General features: G+C 30.3%; 2 protein-coding genes across 3 annotated transcripts in view; one reads left to right on the forward strand and one right to left on the reverse strand.

Annotated features, from left to right (window-relative positions):
* LOC127287278 (probable DNA replication complex GINS protein PSF2) overlaps positions 1-6,632 on the forward strand; it is a 30,879-nt gene extending 24,247 nt beyond the window's left edge. The window contains exons 2-4 of the mRNA XM_051314119.1: positions 3,828-3,936; positions 5,534-5,695; positions 6,372-6,632. Coding sequence (XP_051170076.1) covers positions 3,828-3,936; positions 5,534-5,695; positions 6,372-6,383 — 283 coding nt within the window. The 3' untranslated portion in view covers positions 6,384-6,632. The remainder of the gene's footprint in view (positions 1-3,827; positions 3,937-5,533; positions 5,696-6,371) is intronic.
* Positions 6,633-11,068: 4,436 nt separating this feature from the next.
* The window catches only part of LOC127287257 (uncharacterized), a 46,506-nt gene continuing 33,489 nt past the window's right edge, over positions 11,069-24,085 (reverse strand). For both annotated transcript variants that reach the window (XM_051314091.1, XM_051314090.1), the window contains 7 exons: positions 19,826-20,099; positions 19,222-19,426; positions 17,486-17,670; positions 17,213-17,408; positions 16,930-17,142; positions 16,443-16,673; positions 11,069-13,948 (listed from right to left, as the gene is read on the reverse strand). In XM_051314091.1, coding sequence (XP_051170048.1) covers positions 13,776-13,948; positions 16,443-16,673; positions 16,930-17,142; positions 17,213-17,408; positions 17,486-17,670; positions 19,222-19,426; positions 19,826-20,099 — 1,477 coding nt within the window. In that variant the 3' untranslated portion in view covers positions 11,069-13,775. The remainder of the gene's footprint in view (positions 13,949-16,442; positions 16,674-16,929; positions 17,143-17,212; positions 17,409-17,485; positions 17,671-19,221; positions 19,427-19,825; positions 20,100-24,085) is intronic.

Genomic DNA, 24,085 nt, shown 5'->3' on the forward strand with positions numbered 1-24,085 from the left:
ATAATCAAAACAGCTTTTTTCTTTCTTAGTCACTCGTAGAATATAATAACGTGTATTTTCGTTTTTGTTTCATTGAAAAATATGCAAAATTGACTGAAATATCTTGAGTTGAAGTTAAAAATTTAATTAAATTTGACGTTTTCAAAAAAACGGTTTTTCTTGAATATTTCGAAAACGGTAATAGATGGAAGAAAATTTCATTAGAAAAAAAGATGCGCAATCAAATTTCCTATAAGGATATGTATAACAAATATTAAAAATCAAAAGTTGAATTTCAAGTGGCCAGGGGCCAACGTTTTCCAGTGAGACAAATTTATGTGCCCTTCTTTGATCCGGCAGCTCAATTTTAGATTTGAAAAGATGAATTTTTTTTCGATTTTTTTGAATTTTTTCAAACTTTAGGGGTCAAAAAATCTGGGTTGCGGATCATCAAATTCGCCTTCAATTTTTTTGCATTCCAAGGGACATATATAGATGCGAAAACAACAATAAAATTTTTGGTCCCGCATTTAGATTTGAAATGATGAATTTTTTTTCGATTTTTTTGGATTTTTAAAAATTTAGGGGTCAAAAAATCAGGTTTGCGGATCATCAAATTCGCCTTCAATTTTTTCACATTCCAATGGATATATTTAGATGCGAAAACAACAATAAAATCTTTGGTCCCGCATTTAGATTCAAAATAATGATTTTTTTTCGATTTTTTCAAATTTTAGGGGTCAAAAAATCGGGGTTGCAGATCATAAAATTCGCCCACAATTTTTTTACATTCCAAGGGACATATAAAGATGTGAAAAGAACAATAATATCCTTGGTCCCGCATTGAGATTTGAAATAATAGAATATTTTCTATTTTTTTCGATTTTTCAATTTTATAGGGGTGTTTGTGGTGTAATTTTTTTTCTAAATTGTATTTTTGGTTGTTTTTTATTAGTTTGTACCTATTATAATGACTTTTATGTAATTATTAAAGAAAAATTTTTCGTTTAAGATAAACGTTGCGTACTTCAGGGAGGTAGTTCATTTTTGATTGAAAATTTGGATAATTAATTTTGAATAGAAATTTTAGAAAATAATTGAATTTTATTTCATTTTAAATTGAAAACTTGGTAAATAATTAAATTTTAAATTGAAAATTTTTGATAATTATTGGATTTTTAATTGATTTTGAATTAAAATTTCGGGTAATAATTGAATTTTAGTTTATTTTGAATTGAAATTTTTAAAAAATAATTCAATTTTATTGTGATATATTTTTTTAAATTATAAACAATAGTTAAATTTCATAAAAATTTTAATTGAAAAATAATTTTATAATAATTTTTATTTATTTAATTTATTATAATTAATACCTATATAAATATGTATTATATGTGCGATTCCGGGTGAGATTTTGACTTTTTCGGAGTAGGTTAACCGATTGCAATGAAACTTTAGAATTTTGTTATATATAGCAAGACTAATCTTCAACGTAAATTTCAGCATAAAATATTTGTTAGTTTACGAGATTTGCAATAATAACAGAAAATTTTAAACTGCAATGTTTTCCGTTCTAATAGTCAGATTGAGGTCTACTTTTTTTTAAAATGTCAAGGAAAATGAGAGGAATAAATCTCTTTCAGAAATTTTATTTATAATTTTACAACTAAAAAAATTATTAAATAATAATTGAATAAATTTCACGCGACAATCTAAAATTCAATCACTTAAAAGCTAAAATGATCTTACCAGAGTTTTCTTTAATGTTCCAAAGGAATCCAATTGTAAATGCAAGTTTAACTAATTTAATTTTAATAATTTACGAGTATAAACAATTGCGATTTCTGCTAGTTGACGTGCAGACGACATTGCGCACGCAGCATTCTCACGTAGTCAATTTAGTCCACGAATCACGTCAGCTGGTTACAAGAGAATGCTGCATGCGCAATGTCGTCTGCACATCAACTAGCAGAAATCGCAATTGTTTATACTCGTAAATTATTAAAATAAAATAAGTTAAACTTGCATTTACAATTGGATTCCATTGGAACATTAAAGAAAACACTGGTAAGATCATTGTAGCGTTTAAGTGATTGAATTTTAGATTGTCGCGTGAAATTTATTCAATTATTATTTAAGAGCATTTGAACCTTCGTGACGTCACAAATCATGGCGCATGACACGCAAACTTCTCAGGTATGTGAAAAGCACAATTTTGAATATTTTTTAAAAAAACCTTTTGGAAAATGTTCAGAATAACATAGACTATGTCTGTTATGTGCGGAAAATTCATAATTTTTTTAGTTGTAAAATTATAAATAAAATTTCTGAAAGAGATTTATTCCTCTCATTTTCCTTGACATTTTAAAAAAAAGTAGACCTCAATCTGACTATTAGAACGGAAAATATTGCAGTTTAAAATTTTTTGTTTTTATTGCAAATCTCGTAAACTAACAAATATTTTAAGCTGAAATTTACGTTAAAGATTAGTCTTACTATATATAACAAAATTCCAAAGTTTCATTTCAATCGGTTAACCTACTCCGAAAAAGTCAAAATCTCACCTGGAATCGCACATATATTTATAAAAAATTAAGTTTTTTAACGTTTTTGGACTTAATTGAAATGTGTTTTTTATTATACAATCAAAAATAATTGATGGGATACTTTTTTTTTATTTTTATACCTATTTATATTTAAAATTTGCGAGTCCTGAAAGTAAGATAAAAAACAGTTCAAAAATTTTAGTCACTTTTACAACAAAAAATATCGTGTAAAAATCAAATAAATAGGGGAATAGTGTCAGGGTTGGACACAGTTTTGGTTTTTTGTTTATAAATATTTTGTTTAGATAAATTCAGTCAATTGTGGTATATGGGTGGAAAGATCTACAAAAGAGGAACACTTTTGCTGTGGACCGTAAATTGATTGGTCCAAAATTAAAAAAGTTATAAACATTTTAAAAAAAAAATCTAGGCAGGGTTGGACACTTTTTGAAAATCGAAACGCATTATTGGTAAAAACGTAAAATAACATTTGTAATGTTTTTTATTCTTATTTTTTCATGTTTATCTTTACTTATTGTTTACAAATTCTAAAGCTTCATGGGTTTAAAAAAGGAATGAACTCAAATTACAAAAAATAACGCTTTATTGTTCCAAATAACTTAATGAAATGATGAACAAAATTTATACAAGTATTATTTTTCTAATATCTTTGGCACAATTTTGCACTGAAATATCAATAAAATAAAATTTATTTATAAATTGTGTCAAATTCATAATTAATATGGGTGTCCAACCCTAACTAGAAGCATCATTTTCGAATTGTGCTAACCATAACCAGACATGTGTCGCGATTCAATTTTTCACTTTTTTTCTTCTTAAATTATGTACCCCACAATACATTCAATAAGCTTACCTTGCCGAATTCTTGCTTTTTTACACATTTTTTAGGTTTATTCACAAGTCAAACAAAACTTTTTTTGTCTCTTCGATTGCACCGAAGTCACAGGAGACGCTACTTTTGATTCTCCAAAAATGTAATGCCACAAAAAGTTAGGTTACACTACTAGAAGATTCGTCACGTACGCACACAGGTGGCGCTAGTGTTCTTATTTAAAAAAAGCCAAGTGTCCAACCCTGACACTATTCCCCTACCATAATCTGGAATTTTTGTTCCCCTCAAATAATTTTAAGAATTATGTATTTTAGTCAGTTTTTGTTGTAGAATAAAATCAATTACCAATTATTTTCGAAGATAAAAAAATTAGCAAAAAAAAAATCATTAATAATTGGAATTTTCTTAAATATTTAATAGAAAAATTAACATATTTTTTGCTTTCTCAGTTCGTTTACACAAATGCCAAGCAATCACTACATGGAACAAGCACAAATACTTCTTGGTTCATTTAATGATGATATACCCGATGCTGATAATTTAAGAACGGCAGTAAAGGTATGTTTAATAACAATTAGAGAAATAAATGAAAAAAAAATTGCTTACAGTATTAGAAAAAAGGTACAAATTTAAAGGGGAATTGTGTATTGGAAAAAAATTTCTAAAAATGCTACTAAAATTATAATTTTTGACATTTTCAATTAGTTGATAAATATTTTATTATTATTAACAATTTATTATTAGAAATTAAATCAAATTTATTAATTCCTCAATAAGAATGTTTCACAGAAATACTTTCAACAATTTTTTTTTAACCACCGAATTAAACTGAGACAAATTTTCAAGATTTCAATTCAGTTTCAGAATTTTTCAAAAATAAGTTAGTTACATTAAAAAAAAAGAAAATTTTTCAAGTCTGATTTATGCACATTATTTGAATTCAGAATTTCGGAAATTGTTTTGAATAATTGAATTTTCCGAGAATTTGATTAAAATATTATTGAAAAACCCAAAATTAATTTTAGAGGATAATTAATTATTTTATAAAATGGGATGAATTTGAGATTTTGCATGTTGAACCAAATCTAAAAAAGCGATTATTTGCTGAAATGTATTTTATTAAAAAAGCAGGATACAATAATTTAAATAAAATAAAAGATTTAAAAAATTTTGATGTGTCGTATGAAATGATTTAAAATTTTTTTTCTAATAATTTGCAAAATTTATTGTAAGAAGTCGATAGTTGTTGGAGTTCAGTTTCAAAATTGATGTTGCAAAAAGCATACTTATTTTATTTTACTTATGTATCGATTTTATTTTTTTTATCAATTATTGTGATTATTTATCTAATTATTTATTGTTTGTGTGTTTGTTTATTTATTACATGTTTTTTTAATAGATTCATTTAATTGGTAGGTACGTAATTTATAATTTTAATTTTCCTTTTCAATTATTACTTCAATTATTTAAAATTAATAATTTATTTTATTTAATTAATTTTATAGTAAATTTAATTTATAATTTTAGTTTATTAAAATTTAATTTATTAGATATTGTAGTTTATTTTATTTTTAATATTTATTGTATTTGTTTATTTGAAAATTTATTGTAATTTTGGTAGACTCCCTGAAGAGGAAATCAATTTAGATTTCAAAACGATGGAGTAAACTTTTTTTAAAACAACAATGGTCCGAATGTTATCGTTTTATTCATACTAAAACCTCCTAATTAATTTTATATGAAAATTTATGAAATAATTGAATTTCAGAAGATTTTTAAATATAATTTAATTTAGAAAAGTTTTGATTAAAAAATTTTGGAAATAATTGAATTTCAGGAGATTTTCAATTGAAATTTTTAATTACAGATATTTAAAATTTTTTAAACTTGATAAAAATAACAAAATTAACTTATTTAAAAAAAATGCGTTTGTATATTTATTTTCTGTATCGATAAATTTTTTTTTAAATATCTCATTTTTTGAATTTAAAATCTGTAAATTACGCTCTTAATTATTATATATTATTATATTATTAATTATAAATAATTGAAAACCCACTGGTTGTTAAATTCATCTGTACATATTATTCTAATTCCTTAAATTTAAGATTTAAATTTCATTACAAAGTGAAATTGTTTTTTAAAAAAATTTCAGGATATATGGGATTTAAGAATGGCAAAATTAAGAACCTCTGTTCATACTTTTATAACAAGGGAAGGACAGCATGCTAGATTAGATAATTTAACAACAATGGAAGTTAATAGCGTACGTCCTTTATTGCCTCATGCTTTAGATCAATCTCTACGAATTCAACAGGTATATAATTTTACTTCATTTTTTTATTTTGTATAAAGCTTGCAAATCTGTTATCGAGGTCCACATAACTTAAAGAGTTGCTAAAGAGGTAAAAATTCCAAAATAAAAGTACCAATGCAAAAATTCCAAAATTATTATTTTTACAAAATGAATTATTAAGAATTACATTTTCAGAAACATAAATTTTATAAATGACAGAAATTTTAGTTGAAAGAATTAATTAATTTAATGATAAATTTTATTTTTAGTAAATTTCATTTATTAAAATTATTAGTTAAAAAAATGTCATGCAACAAAAATTTTAAATGTCAAATTCTTCAGTCAAAAGAATTTTTATATATCACAATTTCAGTTTCAAGAAAATTTAAATATTATTTATTATTTTGTCTTTACTTTACTGCTATTTTTTTTTGAATTTTTTTACTTTGGAAATTTTACGTTTTAGAAAAAATATATTTTGGAGTTAATTTTTTTGATATTTTAACTTGGAATTTTTATTTGTATCCTAATCTTTATTTAAATTTAAATAAATTCAGAAAATAAAATAAATGACTAAAAAGTTAATCTCTAAGGTACTTCGCACAAAGGACCTTAAAATTTTACATATGATGTTTATAAAATATTAATGAAATGTATTTTATTGTTAAATATAGTGGTATAATTTTTTTTCTTTCAGAAACCGAAGTAAACTTAAACTTCGTCATGGATAAAAACTAATGTTTTATTCTGATAATTATTATTTGAATCAGTTAATTGATTAATTAACTTAATTAACTCGATTTTATTAATTAAAAAATTAAGATTAAATTAAAATTGAAATTTTGTACTTTTGACATATTGTTCTAGATGAATGTATATAATATAAAAAAATTTAATTAAGAAATGAATGTGCTTTAAAATAAAATATGTTTGTAATAAATAAATTCATATAAATTAATTTATCCAATTATTCAAATGTTACCTTTTTACGATCATTTCCATTTTTGAATTATAATTACAGATACCTCGGCTTCCGCATGCCAAGGTTATGTAGGGTTGCTAAAAAAGGAGAAAAAACAAAATAAGCTGGCAAACTACTACCAGCCCGACCCACTAAAAACCGTCAAACCTTCTTAGGAGTCCTTTATCCCCTCTATAATCTATTTAATAATAAAATATTTTATGCAAGATTATAATAATAAAATTCCATGATTTATAATAGATTAATAAAACATTAATAAAAATTTAATAAAGTAATAGAAACAGATTTACTTATTTTGAAAGATAGTTGCAGTTGAAAGCAAAGGTTATATTGACAAATTAAAAATGTCAAACGTTGAATCTATTGAAAAACGACTAACTTCATATGATTACATGATTTTGTTTATGCAGAATTCAACTTAACATTCAATATTGATCTAAATTCGAAAGTTTTTTACGGGGTATTGATATTTTATTTTCACTTCAATCCTTTACGGTTTAATATTGTCATTTAACAGCTTATTTTTTTACTTACTATTATTTTTTTAATAATAAATATACGTTTAAGATTGAATAAAAATAATAAAAACATAAATATTTAAGTAAGAAAGGCGTTCGCTTTTCGCTTGACTTTGCGCAAGAAGATTGAAAAAACGTAAATGACGATATCTTGAGAATAGGGGGCTCTAGGATTTTGGTCTGAACGAATTTTTAAACTAGAAATAGTCACGAACAAAACCCACTTTGTACTTTTTATACCCATTTTTGTCATACCTGTGACTGCTTCTAGACCACCGTGTTCTTTTATTTCATAACCAAGATTATAAAGGCTTCGAGAGGCCACGAGGATTTTTTATTCTTGCGAGAGTCTTCTTCGCTTCCTCCAGGGCTGTCCTGAAGACTCCGCATCCTCCGCTGCCGGCAACATGGATGATTGACACCTTATTGCCAAAACTTTTTTTACATAGGAAGCAACTTGGGCTCTTTGAACAGTCAGAGGACTTATGACCGGCTTCTCTGCACCTAAAGCACGCAGCCGATCTGTCCTCCTGACAATTTCTCTCTATATGCCCGTACCCCAGGCATCGATAACACCTCACGAGCATTAACCTTCTTTTAATTGGGCAACACATAAATCCAACCTTTACAAGATCCAATTTCTCCACCCTGTCCGCTTCTTCTCGGTTGGTGACTACAACAGCGAGCTTCATTCCTCGACGGTTGGATCCTAAGACCGTCACCTTCATGCTTCCAGGCTTTCCGAGCATTTCTGCCAACACTTGTTGGACTTCTGCTACCTGGGTAAGGCAATCCAAGTCGCCGATCTCGAGCGTAACTCTTCGATCCACTTTTAATCATGTCTCCCCTCGTAGCTCTTGTCGCTACAACTTTAGTGTGGCTGATGTCCGAGTTGACCTCTTTATGAAGGTTACCCAAAACGTCAGCATACGTCGATTCTTGACCCACTCGGATCAGCATAGTGGATCCTCTTGTCACCATTTTGTGATCCTGGACATTTAGACTGCGGTACATCCGCCGCGTTTTCTTGCGTTGCCATTGGAGGCTAGGGGCTGGCAGTGCAGAGGCGTTCATGCAAGGCAAATATTTGTTCATCCGTCCTCAATGCGATCCGTGCGAGTCGGATAATTGAGAATGCGTCCCAAAAGCCACGGTGATGATAGTGAACTCCCGTAATGGTAATGCTAGAGGACGGTTGTCTGTGTTATACTTGCAACTGTTATTGTCTTAGGAGGTTTGCTTTAGAGTTTTTCTGGCATCAATCTCGCCGCTGCCAACAATTAACAAACCTGTGTAACATTGGTCAATAAGCATCCCAAAATGCCGAATGGTTCAATCGTGATGTTCCAATAGGCTAATGGTAAAGGATGGTGGCTTCGGCACGTGTTGCCGCTTGCCTTGACCTGAAGTAGTTCCGAGTTTTTCGGAAATCACTACCTTCCGGTTGGTCTTGGCATATATGTGGTGCATGTTGTCGTATTTAAACGGTAACCGACCGCCAGTATGGCCTCCGGTTCCCCGGATACTGGAAAGTGGTACTCATACCTTAGTAAAATGGTACCACGGGACGTGTCTGGATTAGAAAGGTCCCGGCTCTTACCAAGAGTGGAAATCGTGACTTAGGTCGGTCGCATTGTCAACTGGCAGTTGACTGGAAGAAATTCTGCGTCATCGGTGCTGGTCAGGCATTAACTCTTGACCCCGTGTCTCATGGGGGACCGTGCTTGTATACCTGTACAGGGAGTTTCTGCACGTTAAACATTTAGGCGATGTCACCCTCTCTCCTCCTTCTTGCGCTTCCTTAACAGCGCTTTTAAGCCTGCGGTTAAAGCGTCGTTCCTTCTCTTCATTACGGTCCTTGCGGTTAACTACCGCATCGCTATGAACGCACAACAAGTCGAAGTCCGACTCGTCAGCCACAACATGCTTCTTCTTTGCCTCAGTCCCCAGGGCTTGGATTATTTTAAGGTTATCCTTTACGGTCCTGTTGACAGTATTTATTTTGTCGAGACACGACGATTCCTCACTTCGAAGTCTAGAGCAAACCTCTCTCGTTTCCTCTATCGCCTCATCATCAACCTTTGAGTGAATGGCGCTATGTGCGGTCCTCCCAGTGCTACCACTCATCACATTCAGAAGGCTCGATGCGCTTCCCTTTTTACCCCCACGCCAGGCGCTTGACGGTCGGAACCGATGAGGGATTCAGCCGAAGCATTATGCGCGTTTCACACTTAAACCTTTTGGAGATGCGACACGGCGAGACCTGCCCCCTTCAGTGACTCTGCGCAAAGGGGAAGTAAGTGTTTCTCAGTTAAATGCTTCTCGCTTTAAATCATCTTTAATATAATAAATAAATTAGTATTCTTATAACAACAATTAAATCATATGTTAAATTTAAAAGATTTAATGTTTCAGAAAATTTTGTGAATTTGAATTAAGTGATTATTTATTTCAATTAACTTAAATGAAACTGATTACTCGGGGGTTTTCGGGGTCGCTGATCACGAATTCGATGTCAGTTTTTCAAAATTCAAAATGGCTGATCCAATATGGCGGACAAAAATTTTAAAAATCGCTTAAATTCGCTTGAATCTGGTTATTCGGGGGTTTTTGGGGTCGCTGACCACGAATTCGATGTCAGTTTTTCAAAATTCAAAATGGCGGATCCAATATGGCGGACAAAAATTTTAAAAATCGCTTAAATTCGCTTGAATCTGGTTACTCGGGGGTTTTTGTGGTCGCTAATCACGAATTCGATGTTAGTCTTTCAAAATTCAAAATGGCGGATCCAATATCACGAACGAATTTTTAAAAATTCATTGGATTCGCTTAAAAAAGTTTTCTTAGAAGACATTTAAAATTTTTAAAAAGACTGACGTATAATTTATATACAGTAACAAAAATACCTAAATAACAATTTTCAATCGAATTTAATTATTACAAAATTGTTTACCTTATTGGATATGCTATTCGATTTTGATTTTTTGAAAAACTAACATCGAATTCGTGATCAGCGATGCCAAAAACCTCTGGGTCACTATTTCCATTAAAATCGATGAAAGTAATTATCTAAAATTAAAATTTGTTTATATAATTTGTTTATAACAATTTATAATTTTTTCCTAACATTGATTTTTTCATATCTTTAATACAAATCTCGAAAGTTATAAATTTTTGAAAATTTATAATTATTTAATTTTTTCAAATTTAACTTCAATTTTATATTATTTATATAATAAATTTATAATCGCTGATCACGAATTCGTTGTTAGTTTTTCAAAAAATCAAAATCGAATAGCATATACAATAAGGTAGACAATTTTGTAAAAATTAAATTCGATTGAAAATTGTTAATTAGGTATTTTTGTTACTGTATATAAATTATACGTCATACCCTGGTTATTGGTTGTTCTTTAGTGAAAAGCCCCACCACCACGACAAGGTCTACCAAGAATAACAATACTGGATTTGAAAAAAGCTTAAGCAATTTATTTTTTAAAAAAATTCTAATTCAATTTTAAAACTCTCACCGAAATTTTTAATGTCGAAATTTTAGTTTAAATTCAATTTAGTTAAATTGCATATTGTTAGAGTTTCATTGTTTTCATTGTTTGTAAAGTTTAAAAATATACAATTCCACTTAAAATTCGGTAGAAGTGGAGGAACTCGCCTCCAGGTTTGAAGTGAAAAGCTGAAAAAGAAAAAACACCAATATGAATTAAATAATAAATTTCATTAGGAATAATAAAAATTTTAGATATAGGAATCTTATATATTTCAAAATAAATGTTTAATAATTTATTAAATAAGAAAAAATACTAATTATCAAAAAGAGAATATTTTTCCATTAAATAAAGAATTTAGTATACAAAATTAAAATGGAAGAAAATATACTTATTTATAGTATAAGTAACAAAAATATTATTTTATTAAATATATTTTACAACAATAACTCTTGTCATTCGTCGAATTAATTAATGAAAAAAAAATTAATTATTTTTGTATAATTTTTTTTCATATATAAAAAGTGTTTGTTAATATATTTAAATCTATCGATTCATTTTTTTAAAATTTGTTTTCAATGTTATGATGTGATGGCTCGCAATATATTTTTCAACGCAATGACTATTCTACATACAAAATTATTTACATCACTCCTAATACATTTTTAACTAATACGTTAGTTTCGTTAGTATATATTTGCCCTGATTAGATGATTTTGAAATTGCTTTTGTAATTGTTTGTAATTCTAATAACAATTATTCATAAAATATAGCACCATAGGTCAATTATGACATAAATTGAGACAAAACCAATTGAGAAAAGAAATTTTCATTTTATTTAATTATAATTTATTAAAACCATTTTTTGAATAATTAGAAGATAATTTAATTATAAAAATTGATAAGACAAAAGCTCAAATGAATATATTTATTAGTTTCATGTAAATGTAATCGGTAAACACAATAAATATTAATTAACTTTTAAAACACATTTATTATTAATGGATTTAATAAGCAATAATTAAATACTTACAAAATATATAGTATATAAGCATCAATATTTAAATCATATATAAGGTATTTAATTATTTTGAATTTACATATACATATAAACAAAATGAATCAAATTCAAATAATTTGAACCATTTTTGAAAATACATTCCACCTATAAATTTAATATTTTCTATAAAAGAAAAAAAAATTTCAAGAAATAATTTGATTCGAGACGAAAAAAAATACCTAATTTACAATAAAAAAATATTTCTATTTAATTAATAACAAAATCGTCAAGTAACAAATTATTTCTCGACATATATAATATATATATATATATATTTCATTAAATAAAGCAAGAGAAATATCTTTAATTTGGCAATAAATATTTTTAAATCTTGCTTTGTCATGACAGAAATAATTTGAATTAAATGCTGTTGACAATATGTAGATCATACTTTTTTTCGCCATTTTGGGAAAATGCAGTAGGCACGCTAATCCAATACTACGCTTCGGCGGCTCATCTAGTAATCTGGTGTTTATTTTTAGGGATAAAACTTTCATTTTTCAAATATCACATCCAGTGAAATTTTACGTATTTAAAACAAGTTCTCCCTTTTATCAAAATGTTACATTTTATATAGAAAAAAAAAATTGGGAGAAAAATTTGTGAAAAAAAAATTTAATTTTTAAAGGAATTCGACTTATCTAATAGAAATTTCATTTACAATTATTTTTCCGATAATATCCAGACGATAATCCCACACAGACTAATCTAATATGTTTCGGATTAACGAGAGTCTACTGTACAGAAAAAAAGAATTTTTTTTTACTCGCTGTAAGTAACTAAATTAATATCATTACAAAAAATCTACAATCGATAACTGAAAATGATTCAGTTTTAAAATGTTCTATGCAACATTTTTGGTACCCAGTAACAGCAGAGTAATAGAAAAGAATTTATAATCCGAATCCCATTCAATAGGAGAATTTTCCAATTTCAAAAAAAATTTAATCAGTCTATTCCTTTTTAATACATTTTTTAAAAATAAATTTAATATGAGTGAAATGCAATCTTATATATTGACACCTTAAGATGCTTATATAATTTTTTCTAATGTCCAATGTTATAAAGTCGATCTAGCATATTTTTTTTCGACAAATGTTGCATTTTATAATAATTCAAAAATATTGTTACTTGTAAAATTAAAGGTGATTAAAAGAAAATAATTATTTGTCAGCATTAAATTCAAAAGTCCATATATATATAAAAATTAAAGGGAGTTAGTTTGGTAGTCTATTTATTAATTAAAATCTTTTTACTAAGAGCCGGGTTTCATCGTGTGGATAAATTTAATCTTCCGAGAGGTTAAAGGCTGTAGATATATTCTGCGTCTGCGCATAAGCTATATACATTCTGCGCAGACGCAGAATATATCTACTGTCTTTAACCTCTCGAAAGATTAAATTTATCCACACGATGAAAACGGGCTCTCAATAGAGAATTCGCCTATTAAAAAGAATTAAATATTTTGATTTTATTTAATTCTTCTCTATTTAAACCTTTATACCGGGTACTATAAAGTCACAAATATTTATTTTGCAACTCAAAATTTGTTTTTTAAAACATGTGACCTGAAAATAAAATATAGTTTGTCTAGTTAACTTTGAAAGTCATATACTAGACTATTTCCCTACTTAAAATAAAATTGTGATTTAAAAATTAAAAAAATTGATCTAAAATAATTTTCATAAATGATTATGACAATTTTGTGTTTTTTTTTGTTTCAATTATTTTCATATTACTAGACTATAAATTTCTGAAGGCCATACATCTGTAAATGAAAAATATTATGAATTCTTGTTTGTAAATTTTCAAATTTCTTTTTTTGTAATGTAAACATTACATATAAATATTTTTACAAATCAATGAGGTGGGATACATATATTAAATGAAGATTATAATTTTGTCGAATTACAATTTTAAATGATCTTCACGATGAAATTGAGAATGGCATTATCAATATATGCTGTGATTGTTAAGTTCTTATCGACCGTTAAATTAGCATTTAATTTATCGGTTTATTATGAACTTATTGTTGAGATCATTTATAGGAAGACTCAATGGGAAGTGGCGGTGTGATTGGAGGCAAATGATCACCACAAGTTGGGAAATTTGGTGGAACTGGAGGCAAATCGGCATGCGTTCCAACATGTAGAATTAAATTCATACCAATGACGATGTGGAAGAGAAAATGACAATGGAAAAGCCAATATCCTGAAATAATTATAATAATATCGTTAATTTTTATTTAGACAAAAATAAATAGAATGAAAATATATATTTTAAATTAGCTTCCGTTTTCGGTACTGTTAATAAACGCTTTTGAGAAGAGTGATTTAAAATTTTTTTGGCCCAATCCAATTTGTATTTTTTAAACATATATTCTTGAGACGGAAAAATTTCTATTTTAAAGAAAAATAATTAAATAAGAATAAATGATCAAAATTTCCAAGAAATACATAAAAAATTTTCCACACCCAGCGCGATGCTGGTGCACTATTTGACAATAAAATAAAGATATAAATTGCACGCGGACTCCAGTTAATTTATTAATTAAAATTAACAAAAGACTTTAAATATCACAGGGAGGGAAGTTTGTGAATCCATAAATACAAAACATAAAAATAAAAGATTAAGCAACTTCCAGGAATACAAATTTATTACAAAGATAAAATAAAAGAGATATATTAATCACTTACTTGGATGAGATCTATATGATCAAATATAGACTCTTTCTTTAATAATATGATCAAACAATCAAATAAAATATTTCTAAAAAGTTGACTTCCCAGCGTCGAAATCCAGTGACAACAGTGCTGCAGTATTGGACACCATGGGTACTGCAGCATTCAATGCCACAAGGAGAGTGGACCATGGAGACCCCCAGTTTTTTAAGGTTCCCCAGGTCCGTTTGAAAAGACTTGGAAGTAGAAGAGAAAGCGCTTCAAGTGTTTTGAGTGTCAGCAGCGGAAGAAGTTTGATTCCGTCTGATCTAGACAACGAGACAATTGAAGAAGAGCGCGTGAAGTGTTTAAAGTTTAGACAGTAGGAAGCTGAGTGTCTTTAGAGGATCGAAGAGGAAATCGTCAAGATGATAAAGTCTTGCGAAGTCCAGAAGAATGTCAACATAACTATTAAGAACGGACTTGAGACTCTTCAGGATCTTGTCAGTGAGACGAAGGCAAAGTGCGCCCTAACAGATAATGGAGATGGATGGCTACTTGAGTGGCGCTATAGGCAATGCTGAGGTGAACCGAGAAGAGCGAAACAAAAAAAGAGCGTATCCCAGAGAAGCGGCTTCGGCGCGCAGAAACGAAGAAAAATCTGTGGCAGTCCGGAGAGGGATAACGCCTAGGCGAAGAAGAGAAGGCAAGAGAAAGCGCTTTTTGTCAAAAACATTGCGAAGGTGACGGTAACCCAAAATCCTAAGAAATCCAAAAAGGAGAAAGCGACGAGTGGATCTACAATGGTTATCCCAATCACAACTGGAACAACGTATGCCGACGTACAGAGCAAACTTCGGAAGGAGGTGAATCCGGACGTCAGTCACACGCAAGTTGTTGGCTCTAGGCCTACTACAAGAGAAGATCTCCTGATTAAAGTTGGAGGATACTCCAATAAGGAGACATTCACGGCTGATGTCACCAAAGCGGTTGGAAGCATGGGGAAGGTGCAGACTGTGGATCGACAGGTCATACTGGAGATCCGTGACCTGGATTGCCTAACCCAGGAAGAAGAGGTCCAACAGGCGTAAGCAGAAGTACTCCAGAATGAAGCTCGCGGTTGTAGTAACCAAGCCACAGAAGATGGATAGGCTGGAGAAGGTGGGTCGCATGAGGATTGGCTTTATGTGTTGCCTAATCAAAAAAAGAGTGATGGCTGTTTGGTGTAACCGGTGGCTGGCGTACAGCCACATAGAAAGAGTTTGTAAGGCAGCGGACAGGTCGTCTGCGTGCTTCAAGTGCGGTGAAGTCGATCATAAGTTTGCAAAATGCAGTAGAAGCCCAAGCTACTTCTTATGTAGAGAAAAGTATGGTGATAAAGCGAACACTAGTCATATCGAAGGCAACTGAGTCTTCAGGACGGCCCTTGATGAGTCCAAGAAGGCTCTTGCACGAACGAAGAATAAATAGGCCAGAAAGATCAATAACGACAATGGTCGCGTTAGCGAGATCCCAGGGACCTTCACCTACGAAGTTTAAAGCTTGACTGCAGTTCCGTAGTGAGGATTAGTCCAGCCAAGGGGTGTGGTTTTTAGTGGGTCAACATGAACAAGAACGGTCATCCCCACATAATCTAAGAGCACCGGGCTCCATGTATCTGCCTTGGATATCAAGGGTTATGCAGATTTATCACTTCCTCGTAAGAAAATATTTCCAAATAAATGTCGATCTTCCAATACAATAGTCAAATATTTGATTGATCAGAATAATTAACGAATATAATGATGTATAAAATACAAATTCATACAGGAAATATACTCCACAAACATAATATGACGTACAGACAAAGAGTGAGGAAAGGACCCAATGATTTTTGGTAATGCGCCAATATATCGAACTGTTGGCGCTAAGATCGCTGTAAGGTCGCAGGAGCGAACTATTGACTTTTTACCCTTATCCTAGGATATTTGATCATTTATTTCTCAAAATAACGTTAAGAAATATTTTTCCGTCACATTCTATTATTATATTAAGAAAAACATTACCTGGATTATCCGCACGGAAACGGAAGACAACATATCCGTTATTAGGAACTGCTATTGTGTCCTTTGCAGGAGGAAGATTGAATTCACGATGTAAAAGACCTCGTCTATCAAGATCGAGAGCATGTTTTAAATTGATTTTTTTCACATTTCTATCTGGTGATCGACCCATTCCGATTACATTAAAAGCATAACCATGCAAATGGAATGGATGTGATAAATTTGGCTGCTGAACTGTAATATTTAAAACATTGTAATTATATAATTTTTAATTTACAATACTCATACCCAATATTAGATATTTCATTATCATTTCCTCAAGTTCGCCGTAAAAAATTGAAAAAACAATGCGAACTTTAGGAAATGTTGGTACAAGTAAAAAAATGTCGGGAAGGAAATATTGCGTTGAATTTTTCTAGAAATTCAGTTCTTAAAGTATACTTCTTTGTGGTGAAATTGAAAATTAAATCAGTTTTGCAAAACTACAAACCTTCATCAACAAGAACAACTTCAACAATTGCATTGTAGGGAATATCAACTTTATGTGTGCACATGCAATTGGCACCACAGTCAGCTGGTCTATTGTCTCCATTACAAAATTGTTCTGGTGGAATATCGTCGATTTGAGAAATTGGTGGAGCTGGTGGGAAGGTAAATGAAATCTCATCGACAAGAGATATGACATGATCACCCGATGGAGCGACTGAAAAAATGCATTTTTTTGTTAATAAAATCATGTACGAAAACAAATTTATTAAATTAGACAACATTACCTAAATATCGATTGTATGTATTAGGTTGGAATACTTCTTCGGGTCTGTAGAACAAAAAGCGGAAAGGTAAGAAAATTTTAACATCTGGTCTAGGTTGAAGAATTCCTTTATCAATATGATGAGCATTTTTCAGTTGATTAATACAAATAGCATCTTCTCGTGGTTGGTTGCAAATTGCATCCAAAGGATTAAGAACCTATAACGTATCAATTTAAACTTACCAATTCAGGTTTAACGATTTTTTTAATTTTAGCAAAAATGGGAATAACTTACAATTCCTTGAGGTAGACCTAAGTCATAGGTTGGAGGTTGTGATGTCGGTTGATATGGACCTCTTGCGTATCGTAGAATTCCCAATTGTTGTGCTCTTTTAATTCCACACTCTCCAAGTCCACGAAGTTGAATCCAGTAAGCTCCAACTGCTTGGTCCGCATTAATAATAAAATCGTATCGTTCACCTAGAATAAACAAAAAAATATTACTTAATAATTTTAAGTATTATTTGGTATTACTGTCACGTCACCGTAACGTTTTTATATACTTCATTTATTTAACATTGCAGCTGTAATACTGTAACAAGCTTACTTTTTATTAATACAAAAAAATACATTTCTAACAAATTCTGTATTTTCAAAAAATACCAAATGAGGTTCAGATGGTCACTCTTTTTTGAGAGGGTGGAACAGATGCAACCCACACCTGAGAATTTTTTCACCTTTTGTGAAAATCCTGTATAAAAATGACCACATATGCCAATAGAAGTCAGTTCAGATTTACTAGCGCATCATCACATACGAATTTTCTAAGTTTCCAAGTACTGTTTCTCTGTCCAAATTTATATTCGTTTGGACTTAAAAGAATTTTCTTTGTACTACGTACGAGAAGAAGTTCTCCATCAATAGTTTGGAAGAAAACCATTCAAGTTCTCGAGGATTCAATTTTACTTTACTACAATCCTTGGCGAATATTTTTACTCCTTTCCTTTTACTCTATTTTCTTCTAATTTTTGTTTCGTCACAGTCAACTAGACTCCGGACCTGAGTATATCACTGAAGCCTATATTTCAATTATGCAGTGAAATCTCCCAATAGCGGACACCGACCGTGAAAGATGAAATCGTCCGTTAGCGGAGGTGTCCGCTATTGGGAGGTTTTAAAATAACACATGTATAAAGAATAAAAAAAGTCAAATTTGAAATTTAATTGCATCATTTACAAAAATAAAAATCGAAGTTTGCTTTTTAGGAATTACGGCATTATTACGTTCTAAGTGCATTTCTGCATTTGATGTTAATTGCAGTCCTGTGGTGTCATTAGTGTACAGGAAGTAAATTTCAATTCAGATAAATGACGAAAAGCATCGTTAGTAGAAATCATTGGGTCATCTCGTTAATCGTCTTCTTCAGTTTCTACAGTCTCTTCGTAATTTAAATGTATGAGATAGATGCCGTACTAAAATGTGAAATGGATGTTGTGCTCGGCTTGAGTATAGATACTGTACACAGATTTGGAACTGTTCAGAAGTACAGTATCTGTCGGTCGCTATGAGACAGATTCCGTATAACTTAGTTCACACTGCTGCCGCGCTGCTAGAGCTTAGTATCTGAACTATGAACGACACCAACTGAACAAAACTAAAGAACGGATACTGACACCCATTTTACACGGCCGGCGTTTGTCACAGTACCGATTCTGTGCTTTTCTTCTCTCAGTGTATCTTTTTCTTTTTTGCAACATTTTATTTAGAAACAATTCTTCTAATGACTCTAATTCTAACAATTCTTAAACGTGTTGCTTGAGCATCGAACGAATATTGACTGAGTAGGTTTACAAGTATTACTTATCACAAAGGTAACTTTTGTTTTCATTTCTAAATTTTCAACCAAAAGCGGGCGAAGTAAATATAAATTTTGTTTGTTTAGTTATTTCTCTATTTTTGAGACGTAACACTACTGTAAAGTACAATAAAAAAATTGGATCGAAAATATCCCGCGATACATTTAAACTTACCAGAAAATGAAATAATAGTGTTCACTGCAACAGGATGGACTGGTTCACCATCTGTAGCTATTAAAGTCAAGGTGTGACCTTGGAATGTAATTTGTGCTGGACAAACGGAACCAAAAGAATTAATAAGACGGAAACGATAACGTCTTCCTGCTGTAATTGTAAAAACTTCCAACGGTGTATTTGTCATGAAACCTGTATTGGGATCCTGAAAAAAACTTCATTGATAAGTTTGGACAAAAGTATTTCTTTTACTACATTGCCATCATAATTCATATGGCTAACTACTACAAGCGCTAATGTCAATTACCTTCCACTTTTAACCATAATGGTTCCTTTTAAATTATCGTAGAATATAATTGCTCTGAATCTTAAAAAAATTCAATTAATAGTTTAGTGGAATTCTAGTTAGTTAATTATTTTTCTGTTAAAATGAGCTCAAATTTGAATTGCACGATATTATGAATCTTCGCACGATAATGTTAAGACAATAAACTCACAATAAGTTGAAATGTTTAGAGTTTTAAGTACGCTTAATTATTTTTTTTAGGTGTAGTGTAATATGACTTAAACGAAAAAAATTGTTTAGGTATAGATTAATGCTTACTCTAAACTGTCCTTTTCCATTAATAAGAACTGTTTCAGGGTCTTGGCCAACATTGACAGCTAGTCTACCAGGATATCTTTCAGCAGCATCTTCGTGCATCCAATCGCTTATTAACAAAACGTGTGTCGTTAGATCATAATCGTAAAGATTACTATTTGGATCTTTGCTTGGTGGTTGTCTGACAATAACACTTCCATAAAGTCCATCCATCTTTTGTAAACCAGTATGTGCATGCCAGAAATGAGTTCCTGCGTTTCCAGCTGTCCACTGATATCTATAATTTTATATAAGACAAAATTAGTCCAATAATTTAAAATTAACTTTTTAATGTGGTATTTTCTGTCGTTACATAGATAAGTCGAATTGTTTTAATATTACGTTCAGGGAACAGATTCAGATCTAAAAGCATTCCTAAATATTGTTTTGTTTCGATATTGATATAATATATATATATATATATATATAAATATTTTTTTTTAAAGGAAGTACACCAGTTATAACGCGAAAAAGGTCTTTTTCAAAAATGTTTTCTTAATAAACCATGAATGTTTTTTTAAATATTATTTATTACCTAAAAGTACATTTTTAGAACTTTAATTAACAACAACAAATTTTTTTTTATCGAAAGTTTTAGGTATAATGAGCTAACGGAATAACGGCTTCGGGAAAAACATGAAATCCGGTGATCAGAATTCCGCAAGTGTAGTTAATCTAAAATGCAAAAATAAAAATTAATTTACATTTCTTATAAAATTGTCCTGTTTTCAATCGAAAGATTAAAAAAATATACATATTTAACAAAATGGCACATTTAAAGTTTCAACTTACTTTTTTGTCTAGAAGAGATTTTTTTGATTTTACAATGAAACATCAATTCCTGGACCATATAACAATTCTTCCAATTCTCCTCTTCCGAAGAAGAGGATAAAAGGGGAAGCCCTAGTATTATTGGCGTTAGGTGTTGCTGCTCCTTGGTCTGTAGCTATCTGGCGCGCCTCCGCATTGTACTGTATATATCATTTATTTTTCACCGGATCAGAAGAAAAATTTACAAACACACTTCTAAAAACGTGTAATTTAAGAAAATGCAAAAAAATCGATTTTTTAAAAAGTTACAACAGGTGTACCTTTCTTAACAAGAAAAAAAAGAAATTATTAAATTTTCCAAACTAATCAATGATGCGGCCAAGCTGTAGATAGAATATTAAATTTAGTCGAAGATATATTTTCAAAGAAGCCCGCCAGGAGCATAACAGAACAAATATTTAATCACTTCCTAGCCACTTATGTTGGACTATTTTTTGGGTACATACGGGATTTTTTTCTGAAATATTTTCTACAGTAAAAAAGGAATTATTGAACGACATCTAGATACTTAGACTGTTTGCTCAATCATCTAATGCATTAGGTCACACTATCTCATGTATGCACTATGCATGCATGTAGAAACATTTGGCTGGTCACACTTCAACGAAATCTAGTGAATGTTTAGTAACTTTCTAGTAATTTTCCAAAAATTTCGGTTGTAAGAAGATATTGTGAACTGATCAATTCACATATGAACATTGACATTTCGAAAGCATATTGCAACATGTTGAACTCCGATGACATTTTGAGTTGCATAGAAGGCATTTTTTACATAAACATCTTTTAGTATTGCACGACTTTGTGCAATTGCAAGGCCACTTCAATAAAATTCCTTAAGTCAATCTTCGCCTTACATACGCCTGGAATTGGGATTGTCATTTTGTATCCAACTTCAATAACTTCATGAATTTTATTTGAAATAGTTTTCATTTTTTTCTGACTGTTTTTGTAGTCTTTAGCTACTGCTTCTTGTCTAGCAGAAATAATAAATTTTCTTGTCTATAACCAATAGAGTCTTTTGCTAACCCTACCGGAAGGGTGGTACTGGATTGGTACTGGGAAATTGGAACTGAGATCTCAGTACCAACTCAGTACTAATTTGGTGCATTTTGGTACTGAAATGGAACTGGGAAATTTACCTGCGAAAAGGGTCGAGTTACCGTTAATACCCTCATAAAAGTGAAAAGCGACTAGCTTTTTCAATATGTTTAAACTAAAACTTTATATTTATTTCAATATTATATTTGTTTTTCATGGATTTATATTATTTTCATACATTATTATGCATATGATATTTCCTTTGGCAGCTAAATTAAAAAATGATGTCCATTTTTTTATCAAACTTAAGGTATACGAGATAAATTATAACTTTTTTAAATGTAATTATTTTATGATAAATTTTAGATATTCATAATCTAGAAATTTTAATGAATCTCAATATATATTTTTTAAAGTTGAGTTGTTAAAATTACAAATTTTTTAAGCAATAAAACTCGGGTTAAAATTGTAATCCTTCAACAAAGGACCTTGGAGTCTATTGTTCAAGGAGGGATTGCAATATAATTTCCAAACTTAACTGAAATTTTCTACAAACTATTATGTTTTTTTTTGCTGTTTTACACGGATATCATGAGAGACGTTTTGCTGTTCGAACACACCTTTTAAACTATTGTTAAAGTACTTTAAAAATGTCTTCTTATGGGTTATCAGGTAGTGGTACTGAAGTGGAACTGAAGCCATGTCCAATTCAGTACCATTCCAGTACCTCTCTTTCGGTAGGGAATGTACTTACACTTGCATCGTTCATTTTTTTCTAAGTTATCCTTTCTCATCACGTTGTAAAGATCATCTTCAGTTTGGATTGGAGGCAAAAGGAAGGTGGACACACGACCTGACACAAGCGTTTTCAGCTCACGTTATTTTTTGGCCTGAACCTGCATCGGTTTAAAATAAGAAGAGATGAAAGATGTATGTACTGCGATGCTCCTGTAGATGACGCAGAGGAAATACCGGATCCAAATTTTTAATAGGGATCATGCAGAGGAGGGAAGAGGAGAAATTAGATTAATTCCTACTATTAGAATGATGATATTTTATGTTATCATTTTGTAGTAGGAATAATATAAACATCCTGCATTAAAAAGAAAAGTCTGTACGGATACTAATTACCGGCAAGCAATGAATTTAAGCTATTAAGAAACTTTTGATTATTTGTTTTTGCAGTAACATATATACTACTGGAACAAGCACTGCCCATTTAAACCTGTAAGTGGAAAACGGATGTGCAACAGACTACGTTTGGGGTCATTTCTCTCTCACTACCTTTCTTTTCTCTGTGGACAGCGGCTATATACTGCAGTGTACGTTCCAGTAGTATATAGATTTCTGTGATTCTTACATCGCTTCATCTTTAACTAGCAAAATAGAAATAAATAATAATTAAGTTACAGATTAGGATAAATAAGAATTAGGATAGATAAACATTTGGCCATATTTGAATTATATTAAATGGAGATTAGGCCATATAAGAAATACTCCAATTAAAAATTGTCGCAAATAATAATTCGGTCGAATGGGGTTTAAGTCACATCAAAACTAGGTCAAGTGAAAGTTAGGTTAAATAAGAATTAAGTTACAGAAAGATTAATCCAAATGAAAGTCAGTTCAAATCTACTATCCAAAATAAAAACCAAGTTCCTTTTTCGTAAGGGTGACAATCATCTGGTCAGGCCTGTAGACTTTCAAACTTATGGAAAAGCAACATGCTAAGTTTTTATTTTGGACAGTAGAAATGACGATTAAGTTAATTGAAGATTAGATTAAGTAAAGTTTAGGGTAAATACTTTAATTAAATACAAATTAGGTGTAGTGAGAATTATACCATAAGATAATTCTGACAATCAAATCTAGACCAATTTAAATTTAGAGAAAATTCTTACTCCTCATCCGATTAACTTCATAAGCATTTGCTGTTGAGGAGATGAATGAGATGATATATGTACCTTACCTGTAAAAATGTTTTAAAACCGTTCCTGAAATTTATTCGCAGATTTGTGCATAGAAAATATATAAATATTTAAAGACGAGGCCATTCCTGACCTTTTATTAAGTTTTAGGTAAATCTACAGGCCTAATAAATAAATTTATTGATCTTTTTTTATATTTTTAAATTCTCAACTAAGTCTTTCTATTATTTTCTAATTAGGTCAAGGTCATCTTTTTCCAATATTCTACTCAATTTTTCTGCCTAAAATGATTTTCTATTTGCCAAAACCAATTGTGCTTAATATTTGCGGATGCTGTTTCAATATTTCTATATTTTCTTAAATGAAGATTTCAAAAAGAAAATTATTTGTTTTTTAGGGAAATACTGGGAAGGTATAAGTTCTTGGG

The sequence above is a fragment of the Leptopilina boulardi genome, unplaced genomic scaffold (assembly GCF_019393585.1).
Source record: "Leptopilina boulardi isolate dan_hultmark-lab unplaced genomic scaffold, ZJU_Lbou_2.1 LbouV2_368, whole genome shotgun sequence".
In the NCBI taxonomy this organism is placed as follows: domain Eukaryota; kingdom Metazoa; phylum Arthropoda; class Insecta; order Hymenoptera; family Figitidae; genus Leptopilina; species Leptopilina boulardi.